The 21,956-nt window shown below is 41.2% G+C and overlaps 1 protein-coding gene across 1 annotated transcript; it reads right to left on the reverse strand.

Moving 5' to 3' along the window:
• Positions 1 to 632: 632 nt before the first annotated feature.
• On the reverse strand, positions 633 to 21,444 carry adam11 (ADAM metallopeptidase domain 11; the record flags this gene model as incomplete). Its single annotated transcript, XM_079234750.1, has 26 exons — positions 633 to 675; positions 2,199 to 2,289; positions 2,726 to 2,837; positions 2,940 to 3,108; positions 3,611 to 3,730; positions 3,875 to 3,980; positions 4,121 to 4,184; positions 4,263 to 4,313; positions 4,397 to 4,477; positions 4,609 to 4,701; positions 5,079 to 5,150; positions 5,294 to 5,393; positions 5,640 to 5,691; positions 6,137 to 6,227; positions 6,410 to 6,494; positions 6,658 to 6,824; positions 7,400 to 7,471; positions 7,633 to 7,743; positions 8,681 to 8,802; positions 9,595 to 9,658; positions 11,619 to 11,676; positions 12,451 to 12,533; positions 17,524 to 17,590; positions 18,069 to 18,145; positions 20,990 to 21,141; positions 21,387 to 21,444. The coding sequence occupies 26 exons, from the start codon at positions 21,442 to 21,444 to the stop codon at positions 633 to 635; spliced, it is 2,361 nt and encodes a 786-aa protein (XP_079090876.1).
• Positions 21,445 to 21,956: the final 512 nt, after the last annotated feature.

Here is a 21,956-nt window from a genome sequence, read left to right on the forward strand (position 1 = left end):
TCTTCAAAATGTCTTATTTTGACTGTCAAAAAACAAAGACGTTCAATTTACTATAAGACAAGGACATTCTCACTTCTTAAAGCCTGGAACCATCAAATATTAAAAAAATGTTTGGACAAAAAATCAATTGCATCAAGAATAAATTATCAAAATAATTGTTGACTAACTTTCTGTTGATTGACTTATCAATTAATTGACTAATCGTTCCAGCCTCAATGCAGATAGATCATAAAATAATAGCCCAAAATAACCAAAAACTTAAAAGAGGAGTTCAATTTTATTATTGAAAGTCATTACAAAGTCGACGCTGCAGCTATAGTCTAGAAATGGCAGCCAAGTTGGTGAGTGGACATGCAGTACAAATAATAATGAAACAAACTAGGATTTTGTTTTGTGTATTTAAAGGCCCATATATGGAAGAAGACTGCAAACTAGCATAATGCTATATAAATAATGTGGTGTGTGGCAATGGTTCAAGCTATATACTCGTCCCTATACAAATAAACATGAAATATAAATGTGTGAAAGATGAAAAATTACGTGTGTGGGCTTAGAAAAGTCTTTAAAGGTGCTCAGCTGATAAAGAAGCAGAGGATTCCTATAAAACATTTTGTTTAATAATGAACAGGGATTCAGGACTGAAAGGCGGGGTCGTACCTTCCTCTTCGGATGTTTCTGGATCCGCAGTGAGGCAGAAACAAGATGGAGGGAGCAGACAAAACAGATAGTGAAGTAGAAAGACAGGTAAGACTATCAACTGTTTCATTTGAGTGAAAGCAAAAAAACATGCAATGAACCCAAGGCCTTCAAAGCAAAGCTATAAACAGGCATCTGAAATTTCTTGTATCTTTTGCTATCAAGAACTTTCACTCCCAATAGGAAGTTGCAACTGACTCATCTATCCAGGTAGATTCTAACATTTTAGTTTCTTTGCATCCTGCAGGCATGCCACAGCAAAGCTAACAGCATTTTTGAATGTGAATAAAACCAACTGCAGAAAAAAGATTCAGCCGTGCGGAGAGAAACATGGAAAGAGTTTGTTAATCTATTAATCTATTTATTTGGGATTGTTGGAAACCTGCATAGTTTCTCCATTCATCTAGCATTGCACTCTATAACACTGTCAGACATGCTTACTTTACTGTATTGTTTTTAGGATTTATATTTTGATTGTACAGCACTTTTTGGTCAGCTGTTTTGGTTATTAAATGTGCTTTATAAATACATTTAGATTGGAAACTTGTAGTCTTCAACCCAAACCAATACTGACTCATGATAAATGTGTGAAATCAGTTCCGCTAACACAGTATGGGGTGAGACTTTGAAGCAGTTTCACTTGTGTGTTTTTGATTAATGAATTATAATCGTTGAGTCTAATAAATATCGAGAAGTGGTGAGTAATACCTCAGAGAACAAAGTGATGACGGTCCCAAACCCAAAATATATTCAAGTCACAATGATGTAAAACAGAGAAAAAAACAGCAAATCATCTGAGGAGCTGGAACCAGATACTGGTATAATAATAGTTATATTCTCATTAGTGATTGATCTGCTCATTATTTTCTTGATCAAATCATAAAATCGTAGAGTCCATAAACTGTTGGCAAATAGCGAAAAATGTTGTGAAGGTTCCCAGACCCCATGGGGACGTCTTCACCATGGGGTCTTGTTTTGTCTGACTGACCCAAAAATATATTGTTTACCATCATAGAAAACCAAGAACTCCAGAAACTATTTACATCTAAAAATGTGAGCAAATTTTGCTTACAAAAATAATATTCAAAATGATTAATCTATATCTGTCAATTGACTGTTGATTACTTAAACCAACTGGTTCAGGACTTGTCCAGTATTCAGCTCCCACAGCCCACTTAAAGTCAGTTTTCATACACTCCTGCCAGTCATCTAATGCCATGATGGGAATGCCACCAAGAGCTTACTGGCCATGACAAAAATGAGGCTTGTAGGTGCAATCATTCGCGCCGTCTTCCTCTCACAAGACCCACAGGTGGAAACCCATCTACCGCACGTCCCTAACCCTAACCCGAGCATCAATAATAAACCCACATGGTCTCTGGTTGCGAGTATGGATCAGACAACAAGCAGAGGAGCATTCAGCAGCGAGCTGCAGGCGTGTGTGTTAGCTGACAGAGGAACACAGCAGGCACACACAGAGGGAGACATGCCAGAGCTCTTACTTAAATCCCCAGCCAGTTCCCCCCAGGACTATCGCTGCCACCAGAATTGCACCAGCAACCGAACCTATTATGATATTGGTGCCACTGGGACCTGTTGGAGTGAAGGAGTGAACCAGTGAGGAGGTGTGGGGGTAGCATGTGAGAGTGCGGTGCACCAAAAATTACCAAAGATTGTTATATGTTGTATTTCTGTTGACTGCAATGCATCAAAAAGTGATGTTAAAGTCACCCAAAATACTTTCAGCCAACATGAAAAAGTAGAACATGTTATGATTCATATTTAGCTTTTTTATTTGCTTTTATCTCACTAATTTCTTAAAACATACTGTAATTCATATATTTAAACCACTTCCCTCATATTTTTATGTTGAATTTTAATCTTCTTTCAAATTATCATGTGAGGACAAGTTAAACTTGAAAAATACATATTTATAATTTTTTTGGCACAGCAGCATATTTGAGCCAGGAATAACCAAGTGTTCCGTCTGTTGAGGACTATGTGAAGACAAACTGCTCGGCGTAGTCACCTCTGTGTTTCTCTGAGCCGTCTGGCGTGGGGATGACGATCGGGTCAAACACACTACAGTCCTTCCCAGTGTAGTCCGAATCGCAGATACACTTCACCTCGTTGCTGCAAGTCTGCGAAATGAAAAGACAAAACATGGGCGGATGCGTCAGTAACATCTGGTTTACTACCCACAAAACTTTGATTACGGCGGCAAAACTCAGTGACGGACTCACCCCGTGGTGGGAGCAGATGCGTGAGGGCGAGGAGCCCGGACAAGTGCTGAGGTTGAAGGTGGTGACGGGGAGGCAGCGGCGCTCCAAACACATCATGTTTGGCCCACATGGCGTCCCATCCTCCACGTAGCCCATATCCAGGCCGTCATCCAGTACTGCATGGCCGCCCCTGTAGGTCACATGGTCACATATCTTTGTGACTGTCAAAACAATAATGCAAGTGTAGCGCTCTGAAATATGTTATTTCATATGTCTTGCTGCTTTAATACAACTGTGTCCATTTCTGATAATTTACTTTAAATGCGTGTTTAAGTTCATTAATATGTTGTTATTCAAATGTTTGAGAACATTAATTACCTGTACACATACTGACTGCGAAGGGAAGAAAGTATTGTATTGACCCTTTAAAAGAGAGCGCTGTCTCTTTAAGAGAGAAGTTAAGAATATGTGGACCGTGGATTTGTTTTAATAAAAGTTGCCAACTGAAGAAGGGCGTGTTTGTGGACAGTTCAATTTAATTTAAGGATGCAACACAAGTACCTCAAATTTAAATTCAGTAATCTTTTCTGCCTGTAGTGAATGCAGATTTTATTAAGCAGCCTACTGTAATTGTTTAATCCTTCAAATAGCTTTTTCAAACAAACCAAGCAGCCCAAGAAAAGCTGCCTCACCTGCAGTCCAGGTATCTGTTCTGATGGTGGATGGTCAGACTGGTGAGCCTCCCTTGAAGTTCACCAAACCTCGGCTTATCCGTCAGATTGGTGCACAGCAGTAAACCGCACAGGACGTCCCTGATGGAGATAAGGGAGGAAGTAAAAAAAAGATAATACTATTAAATGATGACAAAAACTCAACACATATGAGATTAATAAAGCAAAAAAAGCATTTGTAGTTGCTATCAAAATGTATTTAATGAAGCCATGCTGTTCTCTTACTGCTTGTTGCACTGCACCCATCCCTGACCACTGGAGTCCGGACCACAGTTTCCTTTCTCTGTGCCCTCAGAATTCAGCTTTTCATAGCAGAACCTGTCGGCTGAGTCTGAGAAGAGAGAACAGACTTTAACTTGTACGAAAACCCATGGCCTTGCTTTAATGGAAGCTCTCTCAGAAAAATAAAAATGTGAGCCATGACATTTTCATCATTTAGAACTAAAGCTTCAATATCTAATCCAAACCTACTGTAGCCCCACAGCGCCCTGCACTGGCCGTTTCTTGTCTTACAGCGGCCTCCATAACATCGACCCTGAGGAAAGAAAATGTGTTTAATTAAAACGTAACAACAGAAGCAGTGACAAACATTTAGCAACTTGCATGGCTTTACCTGTCCCGCATCACACATGTAGCCATCCAGTTTGTGGACGTTATGAGGACACTGCAAGAGAGAGAATATTATCTCTGTCTGTTCATCGTAACGGTGGGTTTCAGGTGTCTGAACTCTTTAAGCATGTATATTACCTGGCTGGAGTCTCCCATGCAGGTCTCGGGGCTGTCGCAGTCGTTAACAGCTTCACGGCACGTCACCCCTCTCAGCTCGTACTGTCACAGACACCCAGAGAAGAAGACATGAGGAGGGAGGAACTGAGCAGGTGGGAGTATAAACACTCCATCACGGCCTTAAGAAATAGCAACAAACTCTCCAGTTAAAGTGCTGTATTAAAGCAGCTCACCCTGCAGTCCCTGCAGCAGAGCCCGTTGCTGCACATGGCATTGTGGGTAAGGGTGCACTTCTTACAGCAGTTGGCTCCACTCCGTGCACACTCCTGTGGGTCAGAGATGTTTATAGCACATCTGTAGATCACGAGTGTCAAGGTTCTTTGAACTGACTACACTGCAAATACAGAGGGGTTGTAAGCTAAATATCGTCACCAGTAGAGTCCTCAGTTTAGCTGTCTGAACAGAGAGAAGCATTTCCTTGAAATGTATTTAAACTGTCGGCTCTCTTCCAGGATACACGAACAGATAAAGATTATACGTGCAGCTCGATTTAAAGTGAAATGTTCTGGACAGATTAGAAAAAGATGAGACAAATCAATACTGCAGGTATCATCTTTTCCAACTAGGTTTCAGGCTAAAAACAGCCCTCATACTTTGTGTTTAAGACAAGCAACATGAAAGTAGTAAATTAAAATGTGCTCACCACAAGTGATCCACAGTCACATTCCTCTCCTGGCTCCACATATCCGTTCCCACACTCTGATGGGTCTAACAACTACAGGAGGGGGAAATATATGATATATGCAGGGTAAATATAGCGTAAAACAATGCATATCACCAGAACGGACAATAAAAATACATTCAAATCAACTTAACTTTGGTAAGAAAAATCTATGATGATGACCGACCATCTCTCACCTTGCTGGGCTTGTTGAAGAGACAGCTGCCGCCTCCCTGTTGGAGGAATCGCAGGTACTCATCTATACTGCAGCGAGAGAACTTCCTGGGCAAGTAGTAACTAATTAGCAAAAAGAAAGAAAGAAAAAATAATTTTTTACTGTCATTTGTTGGCAACATTGCTAAAGCCTTTCAAAAGTCTGAATAAAATATGATAACCTGTCAACCAAAATGCTGTTAACATTTCACACAGATAAAGATGAAGTTGTGTACTTTTACAAGCTACTTTTCATACTCTTACTTGATAGGTATTGCTTAATGTGCTACAGGTCACAGATTCATTTATACTAAACTTAAAATTGCATACCCGGTGTCCTCCATGATACAGCCCAGCCATGGGTCTGGACACCTGCAGTCTCCTGGACACACACACACACACACACACACACACACACACACACACACACACACAATACATTTGTTTTTAGCATCTCTGTGATCTCCCCACTTGAGGGAGCTGTTAGGACAGCAGAGGTGTTTTCTGTCCTCTGAGACCAATGTAATACAATCAGCACGTTCTCAGTGGAAAGTCAAATGAGTGCAGTATAAAAGCTTTGCCCGGTTTGAGTATGGTGAGGGCATTTGCAAAAGACAGATTTTTAGATATAACAGCAATTACATTTATAATTTTATCTGAGACAACCTGAAGATACCGTGCTCAAATCATTAAATACAGCAGGAAGGAATGCATGATGGAAACCTCCATCTAAAGAAACACTTTAGTCAGCCAAGTTTTTAAGTCTCTGAATCATTGTCCTCCCATGACGGAGCTCAACCCATATCCGCACTGTGCGTCGGTCTCACCTGCAGCCAGCCTCTCTTTGTTCCTCAGCATACCAATGTTCTGGCCCAGACTTTGGCTCAGTGTGATGGCCATGGGGCCCACGCTGCCAAACTGAAGACACACATAGAAATCAAGGTAATGACTAGAGGGAAGAGAGACCGAACCGGCCTGAGTTCTCATGAGAATGATTCATTACTTCTGCAAATATCCATCTTCATGGAGTTCATTGGACAAACACCATGATTTGTTGCTAATCTATCTAATCCAATCGGAGTAAGGGACACAAGTCTCACCTCGTTGATGCCTCCACCCCTGGTGACCGAGCAGATGCCCCCAATGTAGGCGGCTTCACTGCGGCTGCTCATGAACGTCCTCCCACTGTGGGGAAGACAGAGAGACTTAATAATAGGCAGGAGGAAGAGGAAGACAGAGAAGAAGAAGAAGAAAAAGAAGAAGGAGAAGAAGAACAAGAAGAACAAGAAGAAGAACAAGAAGAACAAGAAGAAAGCACCAACAACTAAATTCAGGAGATTGAACTAACGAGAAGAGGTGGACGGCGTCGCAGCGTTCCTTGATGCTCTCCTTCCGGTACTTCATGAAGTCGCGCAAGGTGAGCAAGGCGTCATCGCCCACGGACACCCTGTTTTCAGAAGACCAGGTTTCCATGGCCACCAGGACGATGCGAGTGTTGAGCTGCTCCTTGTAGATCTGGAAACATCGAAAGGGAAAGATTTGCCATCGTCATTCAAAACAATTGAAGCAAAAACTGATAACACATTAGAAATGAAATGAATGGCGCATTTTTATCTAGCGGGAGAAAAGTATAAACTAAAATAATAATAAACTACTAAACAAAAAATTCAGATCCAAAGGGGTTAAGTGGGAGATAAATATTTAAATATTGCAGATAATGGAGCCGGTTGAATCCATCTCATCTTTAGACATGCGAGTGGGAGATGGCAGGCAGCAGTTTGTTGCCATGGACACCAGCATCACTGTGTTTGTCAGTGAAAGGGTTTCCCACACAGTGAATTGTTCGCATATTTTTCTGCAAATATTTGACATTTAAAAGATGGTTAAAAATAAAACCGACAGTAAAGCAGCGTGTTGACTTTCTGTGAATAATTGGTGGCAGCTTTCCCACTCAGGAAAGTTTCAACTGCAAGAGAAACTGGCAACGGCCTTGAGTAAGCTCAAGAGACTCCTACATTCACTATGAAGGGGTGCCATGGATTACAAAAATAAAGTTATATAGTCAACTCCTCAACAGTATTTCGACTCACCGCGTCGGCCATGTTCACCACCGCTTTGGCAAAGTTCTTCGTCTGAGTGGACGACCGGCGAAGCTGCACAAACTAACAAGAGGAGAGAAACGTTGCTGCCATTCATCATTTTTCTGTGCTGATTATAAAGTCTTATCAGCGGATTAAAATCCTTATTTTAATGAAAGTCACGCTCACTTCTTATTAATGGCTTCATGCAGGGAGATAAGGAAAAGAAAAAGCTTCACACCTACCAGCTCATGATCGTTGACTACCATCAGCTCGATGTACTTGGTCTCGGTCTGGACGGTGCGCTGGACGGCGCGCTGGACGGCGCGGTGGACGGTGCGCTGACCTCGCCGCACCTGAAGGAGGCAAAAAAAATTCACACAGCCAAAACTTTTGAGTCTGCTGTCATACTCACCTTCACACAGGACGAAGAGACACACATATACACACACACACACACACACCCAGCAGGTGAAACCATTACTCAAAGGGCACAGAGCACACACGCGCGCTAATGCTTGTGAAACTCTAGTCTTTGTCCTTGAGAGGGAAACACAACTTTGAGAGCAACAGTCGTTCAGCAGAATCAGAGCTCTGCGTCTGAAAACATAATTTGCAGCTTCTGTCTCCAATGACTTCTGGAGTCTCACGAGAAAGAAAGCTAGTTTTAAAGCCTGTGAACATGTTTGATCTTTTTCTCAGCAACATTGAATATTTATTACTAAATAAGAGACAAATAAAACAGTAGGGTATTATTGGTCTCGTCAGATTTAGTGACCTGGTAAAAAAAAAAAGCAAACAACCCAACAACTGTCCTCACATTTTTCAACTGATCCCAGCCCATCTAAAACCAGTGAGAAGAGAACAAAAATACAGACTTAAAAACAGAAATGAATGTTGAGGTCTCGGGTCAAAATGGATGCAGCAGTGGCTCAGCATCCCCCTCAATACGTTAGAAATGTGTAGGAGAAGACTGATCAACAATTAATCAATTGGTATCAGTTGAGTAATATTCTGAGATTTGAGAAATCTCCTTCATACGCACGAAACCTCTCTCTCTCCCTCTTTTATTATCTTATTAGCGTGAAAGCGGAGACAAGCTATCAGCATTAGTGTGGACATTTGGCATCGTCTGACAGACGTCTCTGTAAAATATGAATTGTGTTTGCATATCTCAACTCTGATGATTCCTTCATGGTGACACTTTTTGCAAATGATGCAACATGTTCCTGGCGGGCTGTCAGTCTGCGTACATGGAGGTGTGTTGGGAGAAAGAGACTCATGAAAACTAACTTGTCTTTTTGAGCGCCTCAGGCTCTCTGTAAAGACAGGCTTCTCCTCTTCAGACCAGTTGTCTCCATCCTTCAGCTCGCCGTCTGTCTGCCCCTCGGGCTTGGTGCTGTTCGGGGAGCACCCTGGGAAACACATGCATGCACAGAGTAAGTGAGGGTAAAAGTGGCTCGCCATCAGTCCAGGGATGGATGTAAGCATGTATTTCAGTCCACTGATCTGTAGGAGAAATCAATACCACACAGCCGGCGGAGGAGAGAGGAGGAAGGGAGAGAGTATAACGGGCCAAAGAGGAGGGAGAGAGAGAGAGAGGGGAGAGGAGAGGAGGCAGGGAAGGAGGAACAGTAGGGGTTGGGTAACAGGAGGGCGGGTGGGAGTCAAATGAGACATTTAGTGCAAGGACGAGGAGGGCAGCTGGACAACCTGAGGAGGACGCTGTACACTGCAGTGTGTGTGTGTGTGTGTGTGTGTGTGTGTGTGTGTGTGTGTGTGTGTGTGTGTGTGTGTGTGTGAGAGAGAGAGACAGAACCAAAAAGCAGACTTGATCGTTTTAGAGCCATGCAATGTCAAGGACAAGGATGGACGCGTCATCTCCAAACAAGTCGCGGCGAGCCGCCTTTTGGCTTATCAGTAACAAGCTGCATCCTGCCAGGTTTCGTCAAATTTAATCTTTTAACAACAACGTTTCATCAGAATCAAGACAGTGTGAGATGTCATAAGTCTATAATTTGTATTATAGCTGGATTTGTGCGGCAGGTGTAGTGTCACTGAGGATTAGGAATCAGAAGGCGGACCAGACACAGGGATTTTGTATCCACCAAACCTTTATCACTGCATCAGGAGGGACTGAAATACTTTTGGTTTCAGGGGAAAGTAACTTTGAGGAGTCTCAGTGTGCAGTTTAACGGTGGTCCTACCTGGACAGGGAGGTGGGAAGAGGTCAATATCTGGCATACGGTACACAATGTGGTCATTCTGCTCCTCCTGAAGGGCAGCCTCAAAAAGCATAGCAAACAACAGCAAGAGAGAGAGAGAGAGAGAGAGAGAGAGAGAGAGAGAGAGAGAGAGAGAGGGAGGGAGGGAGGGAGGGAGGGAGGGAGAGAGAAACAGATTGTTTTACTTTTTGGCATTTATGTCAGAGTTTAGAGTAAAAAAAAGAGTTTTTACGTTCAAACTTATTTCCTGAGCTGCTTGTTTTTAAATAATGACTCGGTGCAACTTAAGGCAACTTTAATTGCCTGAATCGTCTTTGCATCTTTCTTATTTCGGAAGATTTTAAACTACAAACGCCACAAAGAGAATTCCAGATATGAACATTTTATCTGCGTAAAACTTCCCCTCAAGTCAAACGGAAACCCTGGTCAGACCTCAGCAGACACTGAATCACACCACTGTCTCGAATCTCTCCAATGAAAGAGAAACAAACTATTTTGAGGAGCCATTCCCAAACACTCGGTTAGGACCGATAGGGGGAAATCGCAGAAGATTTTATTAGGGTCACCAAATAGATTACATTAAATTACATTTTATTTTAACTGAGAGATTATCTTCCTTATATTTATAACTATAGACCAGATGTTTAACTGCAGTACACCTTTAAGTTACATAAGGGAGCCTGAATGTTTGAATTGTTCTGATAATTGTAGCCCATCTATTACATTGAATTCAACATAAAAAGGCTAGCGTACCTTCTTTTTGTTTTACTGATGAAAGGAAATGATAAGAATGAGAAATCTTGTTAACTCTGTCTGAAAGCATTAATTTGGTCCTATTTCTAAAGCATGTATTAACATGTATATGTGTTTACAATAATAAGTGCATAAAACAAAGTTGTGAAGTTGTGTGTATCTCTTTGTCCCTTTTCATGAAAACAAACAAACATACCTTTTGGTTATTTTTGGTAGTGGATAATTTCCAGAATAGGAAATGAGAAGTGAAAAAACTTCAGCCAAGCCTCATATCAGACAGCAGCATATTGGGGATCAGATGGTCGGAAGAAAATCTGACATTGGCTTTTCAAGGTGTACCAGGTTTTGAGAAGTGAAAATGCTGAACTTTTCTCTGTGAAAGAGCATGACTATGTAGACCTGAACATATAGTTCATAATGGTTATATTGTCATGCAAGCATTGAAATGACTTCTTCTCATTCTAAACTCAAGTCCACGGCTTCTGCCGAGTCCTCTGTAGTGCAGATAGTTCAACAGGAAGGAAAGTGCTCTGATGCATAATTAATCAATCACTAGGCTGGCATAATGGCAATAACACTGCTGGACACTGTGGTACACTTGAGCTCGGGATAAATACTTTATGAAAATAAGACATCTGAGATAGAGCGCCGAGGAGGGAGGGGTTTTAAAAATGAGCTGGGAGGCTATTGATTCATCTCTCCAGTCTATGTAATAGAGCTGTACTTCGATTACTGTGGACCTTAATGGGAAAATTAAGCTCAGCCTCTTCCACTCTAAACACTTTCTCCTCACTCCCTTCGGTCACTCTGTTTTACTTCTATTTCTTTGTCTATTCTACAATCAAATCAGAGTCTTTTTTAAGGATCTATAAGGCTTCTTGTTTTTGTCGATCATTTGAAATTTCTCCTTTGTGAGATGATGTCTCCCTCAGATATGAGACAGGAGATGGGTTTCAATGGTGGTGGATTGTGCGTCAACTCAATACTTTCCATACAGAAGCTCAGAGATAGAGTAACACTGTCTGGACTGACAGTAGGTCACGGACACCGAAGAGAGAAAGCAAGACTGTGAGGGACTTTTCAACATATTTTGTCGAGCTTGAATGATTGCTGCCGGTTTTGGGAGATTTCTTTTTTACAACCTTGTTGCTGCCTCAGTTTGATGCCAAGAAATGGGATGTGTGTGTGTTTACTACAAATTTGACTAGTTGACACTCCTTGGTAGGTTTCTCCTCCCAAAAGTCCTGACTCACCTCTCCACTGCCAACAGGTTCAATCCCGTAGGAAAAGTTTCCGTCAGAAAACATCCCCCTAAAAAAATACCAAAAACAGCGGCATGTTACAGTTTGTCTGGGGATCTTTTTAGCCTCTACCAGCATGATTTGCAAATGTAGTAAGAACTATTTAAATGTTTGAAACCCTGCGGAAGGATATTATTTATAATATTTTAAACTATAAATATATGCTTGTTTGCTTTCTTAAAGTGAGTCAACTGAGTAGATTGATACCACACACGTATGTACGGTAAATATGATGCTGTAGCTGGTTAGCATAGCTTAGCACAAAGACTGGAAACAGCTAGTCTGGTGCTGTTCTTAAGTAACACGTCCACCGAGTGGCGCACTAATTAACTCATCTCATTTGTTTAAGTGTAAAAATTACAATTCTCCATTATATGTGGGGATATAGAGTTTTTCTTGGCTTTTTGTACGGCTTAAACAAACCAAAGATAATGTGTTAATTAGTGAGATTGAGAGGTGCTGGTAGGTGGATTTGGTTGAGACAGTGCCAGACTAGCCATTTCCCCCTGTTTAGTCTAAGCTAAGCTAAGCAGTTACATATTTACCATACAGGCATGACAGCAAATAGACTCACTTGTCAAAATGTCGAACTATTCCTTGAATTTCTAAACGGATAATTTTGTACTTTGAAAAGAAATTGGATTGTCTACTTGATTATGCTTAATGAGCCGTCTAATGTATTTTATACAAATTTAAAGCAAGTCTTTTGAACCACTTAAAAAAACTAACTTTGGGTCCTGATTGAGACTAGAGTTCAGGTTAAGTGACACAGTATTGGACTCACCGGAGGCCGTGGCAGGTGGACAGAGCCGCCCAGGAGCCCGGCAGCCCTCGCACACGCCCGTGGTAGTAGCAGTGCTCGCCCCCCTGGAAACAAAGCATAGATGACGGTGAGACACTGAACCCTCCATCATTTAGTAACGCGCCGACGTCACATTTCAGAAAATCAAACCAACACTGACTGTGAACCCCCTGATCTCCTGGCCCCTAAATAGAAAAAAAGGGGCAGGTATTTACTGTCAACCTGACGGGATCGACTGAAGGATATCAGTGACTACAGTCAACTTAGCGTCTGAGAAAACCTACACCGACAGAGGCTGCACCTGAGTTGAGTTTCACTGAGGAAAAGCTGTGTGTGTACAGTGTGTGTGTATGTGTGTGCGTGTTTGAGTGATGGGGAGAGCAACTTAAGTGCGAAGGCAGAGGTCAAATGGGAGAAATTTAGCAATGGACTCTGGTTTCAATGTAGAGTCAAGTGTGAGCATGAACTCTTTTCATTCAAACAACACAGATTTGCATAAGAAAGTGAGTTGTGTCCATGAATTGACCATGAAATTGTGAGTATTAAAACTCATTGTTTTGATTTAATTTGGCAACAAATGGCAGCAATTTGAGTTTCCTGCAGCAGAAAATCAAAGAATGTCACAGTGTGTAGATTAACTGTAATTATTCGGCAGCCAAAAGCTGGTTTCAGCTATTTCATTATGTTGCTTGACCTACAAAATCTGTGGAAAGCCCATATAGAATAAAATGACAAGCTTTACTTTCAGTTTGGCAGAACCACTGTAGGGCGTTAACTGTACACCTCGCTTCACCCGATTCTTCAAAATCCTGTGAAAGGCTCCGACTGGATGGCCATGCTTTGAATATAGTGTTTCCACGCCGCCTCTCACAGTACAGGAATGATCAGATTACAACAATCGGAGAGGAGACTTTCCGCCGTCAGTCAAGCAGCACCTGCATGTTTAAATGTGTGAGCTAGCATAAGTTGTTAAGAAAATGAAAATAAAAGGATTATACTCAGGAGAGAATATTTCATAATCAAGCAGGCTTCTTCTACGTGGATGGAGATTACAGTAACGCATCTCTGTTCGTAGCTACAGAGAGTGTGTGTATACGTGTATGCCTGTGTGTGTGTGTGCGTGCGTGCCTGTGTGTGTGTGTGTGTCTGTGTAAGAGAGGGTAAGTTTCAGGTGTTAGTAATGAACCCCAATAAGTAATATCTGCCACCTGAGCCTGCTGCTGTCCGACACGGCTGACAGACCCAAAAGAAAAGAGGCAACGTGGATGCGCTGCTCTTTATGCTTGGCCAACCTTTACTCTGAGCTGCAACTTAAACCTGAAAATATCTCCTGGATGTCCTTTCCAATCAAGTACAACCTTGGAAAAAATTATCAATAAGACTTCACCTGCTTCTGTGCATTAAGGAGCTTCATCACTGGATCTAAAATTGACTAGTGAGGAGGATTTTAACATTTCCGCTGGGATCTGCTTCAAGCAAAATCTAGAGGCTTTTTCATCCCTCACCAGGAGTCCAGCACCAGATTTAAATTAATTTGTGTCTGTCAAACATGAAGTCCTCCATCTCAGAGGACACACAAAGCTGGTTTGGTTTTTATTACATTTGGGGGCAGGCAGTGTTAATGCATTTTGTCTGTTTTGGTGTTTTACTGATCTGATTACAGTGAGGAAGTTGTTAAAAATTGCAAACCTTAAAAGGCTCTAATTGAATTTACACCAGTTCCACGTGACAAAACTAAGGGATGAGGCCTCCACTTAGAGTGGTGAAAGAATGCTTCATTCTTTAGGGATGAAATCAATACAAAAGTAAGCATTGAAATGCATTTGCACCAAAGTCACTACAACGCCCTCCTGCAAAAGGTAGTTGGTCGGAAATGTATCACAATTCCCCTTATTTGTGTAGGATGTAGAATTCATACGCGATATCTCCTTTTAAATACATCACTTTATCATTTGATAATTAGCTAAACATTGTAATCCAGTATTTCTCATAGAGTTTATTTAGATTCAGTGCCAGTTAATCTGTTGAGGGAGATAAGGACTTTAATCATTCATACCAAATAGTGAGACCGCCCACAGCACTTAGTCCAGGGCAAGAGAATAAATAAATAAAAAAGGTAGGATTACAAGGCTAAATGGAGTAAATCAAATTGTCTAACACAGCAGACACACACACCGACTATGAGTGTGCTTTTCAGCTAGATGCATGTACTTCAAATAATGGCCACTCACACACATAAAGAAACCATGTTGAATAAGAAATCTTGGATTGAACATGAAACATCGCCTGTGATGGGAGGACAGGGACAGGTAAGCAGGACACCACAGTATAAGTAATTGACTATAAGAATTAAATAGAAACTGCTTGCACGCACAAATAGAGGCAAATAAACAGTTATGTCCTGGAGAGACAAGGATTAAATGTGACATTATAAACTAACTGAATTAGAAAAGCTGGAGTTTACGTGTCTGGACTTTGACTCAGCATTGTTAAGCAAAGAGGACCGGCGGAAAGGTAGTGAAATAATTGGAGCTAATGTAAAGTGAAAGGAAGACTAGATACAACAAAAACAGGGAGGAATATTAGACGCCATTAAAAAGGAGTTTGTTGGTGCTCAAAGCAAACAGAAATCTCAGAAAATACAAATAAAAAGTATTCAGCAGCACAATGAAACATGTATACAACAGCTCCAGATCAATTCCAGCACATCCTCGTCACTAATTAAATTCCTCTTTTAGTCGTGTGTCATTGAGATTCCATCCCAACGAGCCGGTCACCAGCGTGACGCAGCAGCATAGATCCATAAGGGACCAATAAAAAAAGTGACAATCAAAGCAGGAGGAATTTATTGGCACGTCAATAAACCTAAATTAATCAAGATGAAGATGGTGTTGGTGTTGGGGAGGGGGCTGTGTACACCGGGTTCTCAGTCCAACATGCAGAGAATGAATTTCTCTGCAATTTGTGCATTTCTATTGTGTAAAAAGTATTATAACATCCATAGATGCATGTCGGTGTTTCCATGTGCACCGGATGTTTGCAGGTCTTTAAATATGTTTAGTTCATGAAGGAGCTCAGACAAACGCATATAATGTGGTATATAATGTTAACTGACATCTACCAACCACTTTATGGTCATAAGTGTGCATCATCCAAGCCAATCAGAAACAACTGACTTCGTTCTTGGGCGACTTTCTAACCACAACGAACATCTGTTCGTTAAATGTTTTGAGTTTTTTTTTTAAATCCTACTTTGTTATTTTCAGTGGCAAAAGGACGTATCGTTAACATCATAAGCCTTTAAACATCCAACACCATCATCAGCAAATTTGGTTCACTACATTTCTCAATATTCATTTTTTTTGATAACGACAAGATATACTTTCCTGAGTAGGCCATTTTACAGATGAAAAATACACTTGTCTATCCTCTGGTAGACATCGTATTAAATTACTTTACCCCCTTTGGCAGATTTATCAATCAGGCTCTAACAACTCATGATCTCTCTTGAGGATAAAAAAAGATGCCGCGGGACTCAAACATCTTACCAATTTGTGGGTTTCTTTTAGGTTCAGTTAGGTTTTACAAGACATGTATCAACATTTATGTTTTATAATTTAGCTCTTACATAATTTGGATCTATCTCTTTATATAATATATTACATTACATTATTAGTAGAGAGAATGAAATCCATGTGTTTACACCCCCTGCACACATTTCCCCATATTTGTTTGATTTTTACCTCTGCAAATAAACTCAATAATTGGTCAATATTACACATCTGGTTGGAAGTGTGTTTGCAAGGTTTGGTTTATTTGTTCTGGAAATGGACATGATTTGAATTCTCCTCACGGCACGACACAATAGACCCAAGATGCTGCTGACTGCTGGTACCCATGGCAACTATGTACTGATTGGTCAGGTGGTCGTTGGCAGAGACAAAGAGAGTAAAAGAGAGAAAGAGATAATGAGGAAGGGATAGAAAGAGGGAGGGACAGAGACTAAAATAAAGCAGGGGATACAGAGAGAAAGAGACCATCTCTCCCAGATGTTCTCGAGTCTCGTAAACATACTGGATTATAACACTATTATAAGACAGTTTGCTCTAATTCACAAGGCACAACAGAGGGGACGACATCAACAATTCAATTGTCAGTCCATCAGCAGCCAGACTGATTTTTGGACCTAAAAGATTAAGAATGATGTGTGGATTGATTGGTAGAAGAAACTAGAGTATGCAGCAAAACACACGAGCCAATAGTCAGCTGAAGCAGAACGCCTTCATTGCAAATTAGACAAGCAACTGAAAAATCTAAAAAATTTCCATTTCAATTCATTTCTGCCCGAGTTGAAGGATAAACAAGCACTGCTGCTATTTGTTATTGATTCACCCATTGGAAACATGTTCTAATTTACACACTGAACATAAAAGCTAGCCTGTCGTATGCATATGCACATTATCAATTTCTATAAAATAGGCTATTAAATTGTGATAGAAAAGAGGATGAAAACCTTTCCCAAAGATTTATTTAACGGAATAGCTTGACATTTTTGGAAATAAGCTAATCATTGTCTTTAGAGTTAGATACAAAAATTGATACCACTCATGTTTGTATGTTAAATATGACGCCACAGCCATTAGCTAGTTAGCTTAATTTAGCACAACTACAGGAAACAGCTAGCCTGGCTCAGTCCAAAAGGTCAAAAAATGATCAAATCTAGCAATAAAATGTGTTAACTAGTTCAGTTTAGAGGTGCTTTAAGGTATATTTGTTCCATTTGGACATAACCAGGCTAGCATTTTCCTGCTGCTAGCTTTAGCATCTAATTTACTGTACACCGATTTATGTTCCCTGCTCTGCCTCTGAGGGGCTAGCTCTCGTTGCCTTTGTTGGTTGGGTTGGTTAAGATTAGGAATGAGGAGTGAGAGTGGTTAGGCTGAGAATATCAGGGCAAGCCAGTAGAGAGTGGTAACAATCTTCTCATCCAACTTTCAGCAAGAAAGCAAACAAGCACATTTTCCCAAGTTCAACCAATTTCTATAAGATACGTACCATATTCTGTGACAGCCGCCCGTTCTCATCATAGTGACGTTCCACATAGTCTGTAGATAGAAGATTGCTGGAAAGAAAAGAAGAAAAAGCAAGAATCACTCATAATTTCCTACTGAATTCAATCATTGTTGGAAAAAGCAAGATTGGAGTCCTGTGTGACTGCTGGCAGCCATTATGGGTCATTATTTTAGACAGCCATAGTCAGACATGCATGAGCCTAAATCAACAAACGGCTGATTCATAAGTAAAAACAAATGTGTGAAGTGTTTAGAAAGCCAGTGAAAGGTATTACATTAACACAGTCCATTATAGCAAAATGTGTGGGGTGAGAAGAGCGGGAGGGGAGGTATACATTTGTTGCCTGCGGCCAGTCCGTTTAATGCCAACGCACAGGATTTACAGTACAGACTGTAGATGGGCGGGTAAGACGGGTGAAGGAAGAAAGGCAGTGTGTGCATATGAGTATGTACATGTCGGTGACTGCTGTCAGCATACTGTAGTTTGGTGCAGATGTGTGAATGCTTTGCAGACATGTGGTGACTTACTGGTTGAGTTCCAGGTCAAGGATGAAGGACGTGCCAAAGGCCTCCACCAAGAAGCTGCTCTGGGCCAGATGAACGGGCTGAGGGAGGAAACGTTGGAAAAAGTGAGATTTACATTTGATTAAAATTACTGAGATACCGAAGTAAGTAGCAACAAAAACTAGAACTGAATCTGATTGATTCCATCTGTCTGTTGATGACAGTTTACAGATGTGTTCACTTCAGTAAATCAATTTAATAATTTAATTGCCTTATTGGACCAATTTCAAAATTCAAATTTCAAGTGCCGTGTGCTGATCTATACAACATACTATACAGAATGTACATACTTACTCTCATATACTAATCCTTATGATATACCGATTTTGTGGTTTGTTTGCAAGAAGTATACATACTTAGATGTTACTAATAGATAGGCTCCCATAACGACATCTGATCCATGGCTCTTTGAACTTTACAAGAGACTGCCGGAAAAATGTCCAAAAAAACAATCGTTGTATTTTTAAGGTTTTCCCATCATCCCCAATTGGTTTTATTTATTAGATGTGTGTGTCTGATTACAGCACATTAAAATCTAGGGTTTTTAGTATGCATACTGAATGTTTTGAGTTTACTTTATTTACTGTATTTTGTTACATTTTTAGTGTAAAACAAAATGCTTGGGATTAGTGTGTTGTATGGAGTTGGGACACAGCTTTAGTGTTGCATTTGCATTTATACTTCTTTTAGAGTTTCATGTTGATCTTTTACTTCAACACTGCACTCCAATGCCTAATCAGGTCAATTTAAAGCTACTTTATCCATAAAGACCATGTTGACATATTTGTCTTAGATGACTTTGCATGTCATTAGACCTTAAATTCATGAAAAGAATAAATCTTTTACTGTACAAAAACATGCAGGAGCTGCATGTACAGAGTAGACAGAGTACATCGGTTCCTAGTTTATGTCTCACAGAGTTGTCGACAGGGAGGCAGTATAATGGAGAACAATAAATACGAAGACTTACAGTGATGAACAAAAATATGCATAAAAAAGTACTTGGATGTCTCAAGCTTACTTTAGATCAATAACCCCCGCATGTCTAGTTCATATCTCTGCATCTCTGCACTGACTCAAACAAGTAACTCACTAATTTGTATTTCATGTTTTCAGGAAAAAATGTGACAAAATATGATAAATAAAAAGTGGAGGAGGGAAGATTGATGGATGTTTAATATGAAATAACTTAAATTAGACCCTGGGACCAAATCAAGAAATATGGCTATAAGAAAAGGGACGACCTATTTTGGGAACCTGTCCCTGAAGATGAGACAGCTTCGTCCATCCCTGAGGCTTTTTAGGATAAAATTGGGGATCGGGACTCATCAGCTCCGTCTAACCTTGAGCCTCATCCACAGAGTTCTGTGGTGGCTCCCATCACTTACTGGCCAAGCTGAAAGGCAGGTCTCATTAGTATTACCATGCACTCTGCAAGCCACTTAGTATCAATCTAAACCTCCGCTGGGTCCATATACAGTACAATAAAAAGCCCACAATGGTGCCTGTGAGCAGAGATAAGAAAAGCTGCATCAGTTGCTTACTGTATTCTATTTTTTTTATTTTAACATAAAAGCCCAAACATTGGCACACCAGTATCTCAGCTCACGGCACAGAATCAAATAGTCTAGATACAAATAAGATATCAATTAAAACAACATATAGTTACTTAACTCCATTTTAAATGCAATGCAATTATTATATAGGCTCTGGTAAATTATGTCATTAATTTTTGACGTTTTAAAGTCTAAAACATGGACTAAGTTAAACCTTAGTTTGAACCAACACTTCTACCCTTCAGAATTTTAAACCTCCATTAATTTTTTTGGGGGGGCTTTTTTATGTTCTTAAATTGAGAGTGTGCACAATTGTAATTACTTTACCATTAACATGTCGAGGAGCAAAGCATCATTAGCATTCAGTCAGTTTCTGTAAACCTGACAAAGGGACATCCAATAGTTACTCTACTTTAAGCTCTAAAGGGGAAATATCTAGCTCATCAGCTAAATGCTCCACCATGTGCACCAGCTAGTCAATAACTGTGTGGCAGCATTCAGACTTCTCCATAAACATCAAGCAGACCCACCTTCTAGTCTAGAGGGCTTCTACAGTCTCAGAGAATCAAGGTCTTAAGATGGCACGCTGCCCACAGAGGGTAGCTGAAGGTCAGACCTGTGTCATATCCACTGACAGGCCTGCAGCTGACTGACAGGCAGTGTTTATAGTGAAGGTAACGAGAGAGGACAGGTCGAGGTGTGAAATATAATCTAATGGACTGGAAAGGAGGAGGCTGCTAGAGGAGGGGTTGGTGGGCTGAGTTTGTTGTGCCCCGGATAAGCTGGGCGTCATGTGGGGGGTGTCACAGAGGTGGCTAGGGGCGACTGACACATGACCTCAAAAGGGAGGACAAACAAGGGAGAATCAGGCCGTGACAGAGTGCAGATGAAGGTTTGGGGTCCATTAAGAGATTTAGATTACACAACAATCTTTCTCTCTTTTTCTATCTCTCTGTTCCTACTTTTCAACTCTTATATCCATCAATGTATTATGCAATACTTTTCCCCCCATTGAAAATCAGATATTCGTTATAATGTAAGTTTATCCGAGTGGGCGTACATACAGAACCTGTAAGTACATGTTTATAAATCATCAGTGTGTCCCTTTAAAGAAAATAGTAAAACTACTGGGAGAATTCCGAGAGAGGGTCAGTTGAATATCACTCTTCCTCACCTCGTTTTGTTTGGAGGAACTCAGCCATACTTTATGAAAACAAGCATGACACCCTGATCACACTTTGATCTCAACAACAACTTTTTAGAACATGTAGAAACCGAGAGTAAATAAAACTGGTATAATAGCTTCAAACATGCGCAGACCAAACTCACCTGCGCTTCGGCTGTGTAGTTTTGGACTCGAGTGTTTAGTCGGCTGTGGAGCAGCTCCTCTTGGGAGTTAATCTGTTGCAGGAGCCGCTTGGGCTGAACTACCTCTTCTGCAGGCGGCAGCCTTCCTTCCAGACTGACGCGTGCCCTCAGACCTGCACAGGCAGCACGAGTCAAAGTGAGGCTCCATGGGTCTGAATGTGAGGTTACATGTTTTATTTCTGCAGAATTCAACAGCTTATGGCGAGCTGCTTGCTATGCAACAATAGCACGGTCCGTGTTACTACACCGGTTGAGTGGATGCAATAACGAACAGAAAACACATTATTCCGTATTTGACCGGATGCATGTGATAAACTAAAATCAATAACATGAAAGAAAAAGCGTCGGAGAGGCTCACCTGTCACGGCGCACCGTGCACACACTGCAGCGAACAGCAGGCATCTCACAGCGTGCATGATGCTCACATAGTCCCGGGGATCTCCTCGGTGCAGCGCCGTTAAATGAACCGAGCGGAGCCGCGGTAGGACTGTTGTTGACGGGGAAGACGCGCGCAGCAGCGGGGTTCCTGTGCGCGCGGCGCCCGCATTTCTCAACCCCTCTCCGCCTGTGGCGAGCTAAAAGCCCCCTGGCGAGGCTCCGCTACTCGGCTCCAGCAGCATGTTGCGTGTCGGTGTCAGCGTTATTACACACACTAACACACGTACACACACTCCTCTATCGGCCTCACGATACTCCGCTTGATTGAAGCAATGAGGCTGCGCGCGGAGCAGTGGACCGGGAAACGAGGGGCACGTGGGGTTTGACGGCACACCCACGCTCCTCGGCCATAAACCCAGCTCCGGGTTTAATCTGCCTTTTCCCCTTTTCATTAATCAAAGCAATAAAGCAAATATAATCAGAAATAATGTATATATATATATGTATGTATATAATGTATATATATATATATATATACATATATATGTAT

Source organism: Taurulus bubalis (assembly GCF_910589615.1).
Source record: "Taurulus bubalis genome assembly, chromosome: 2".
NCBI classification, from domain to species: domain Eukaryota; kingdom Metazoa; phylum Chordata; class Actinopteri; order Perciformes; family Cottidae; genus Taurulus; species Taurulus bubalis.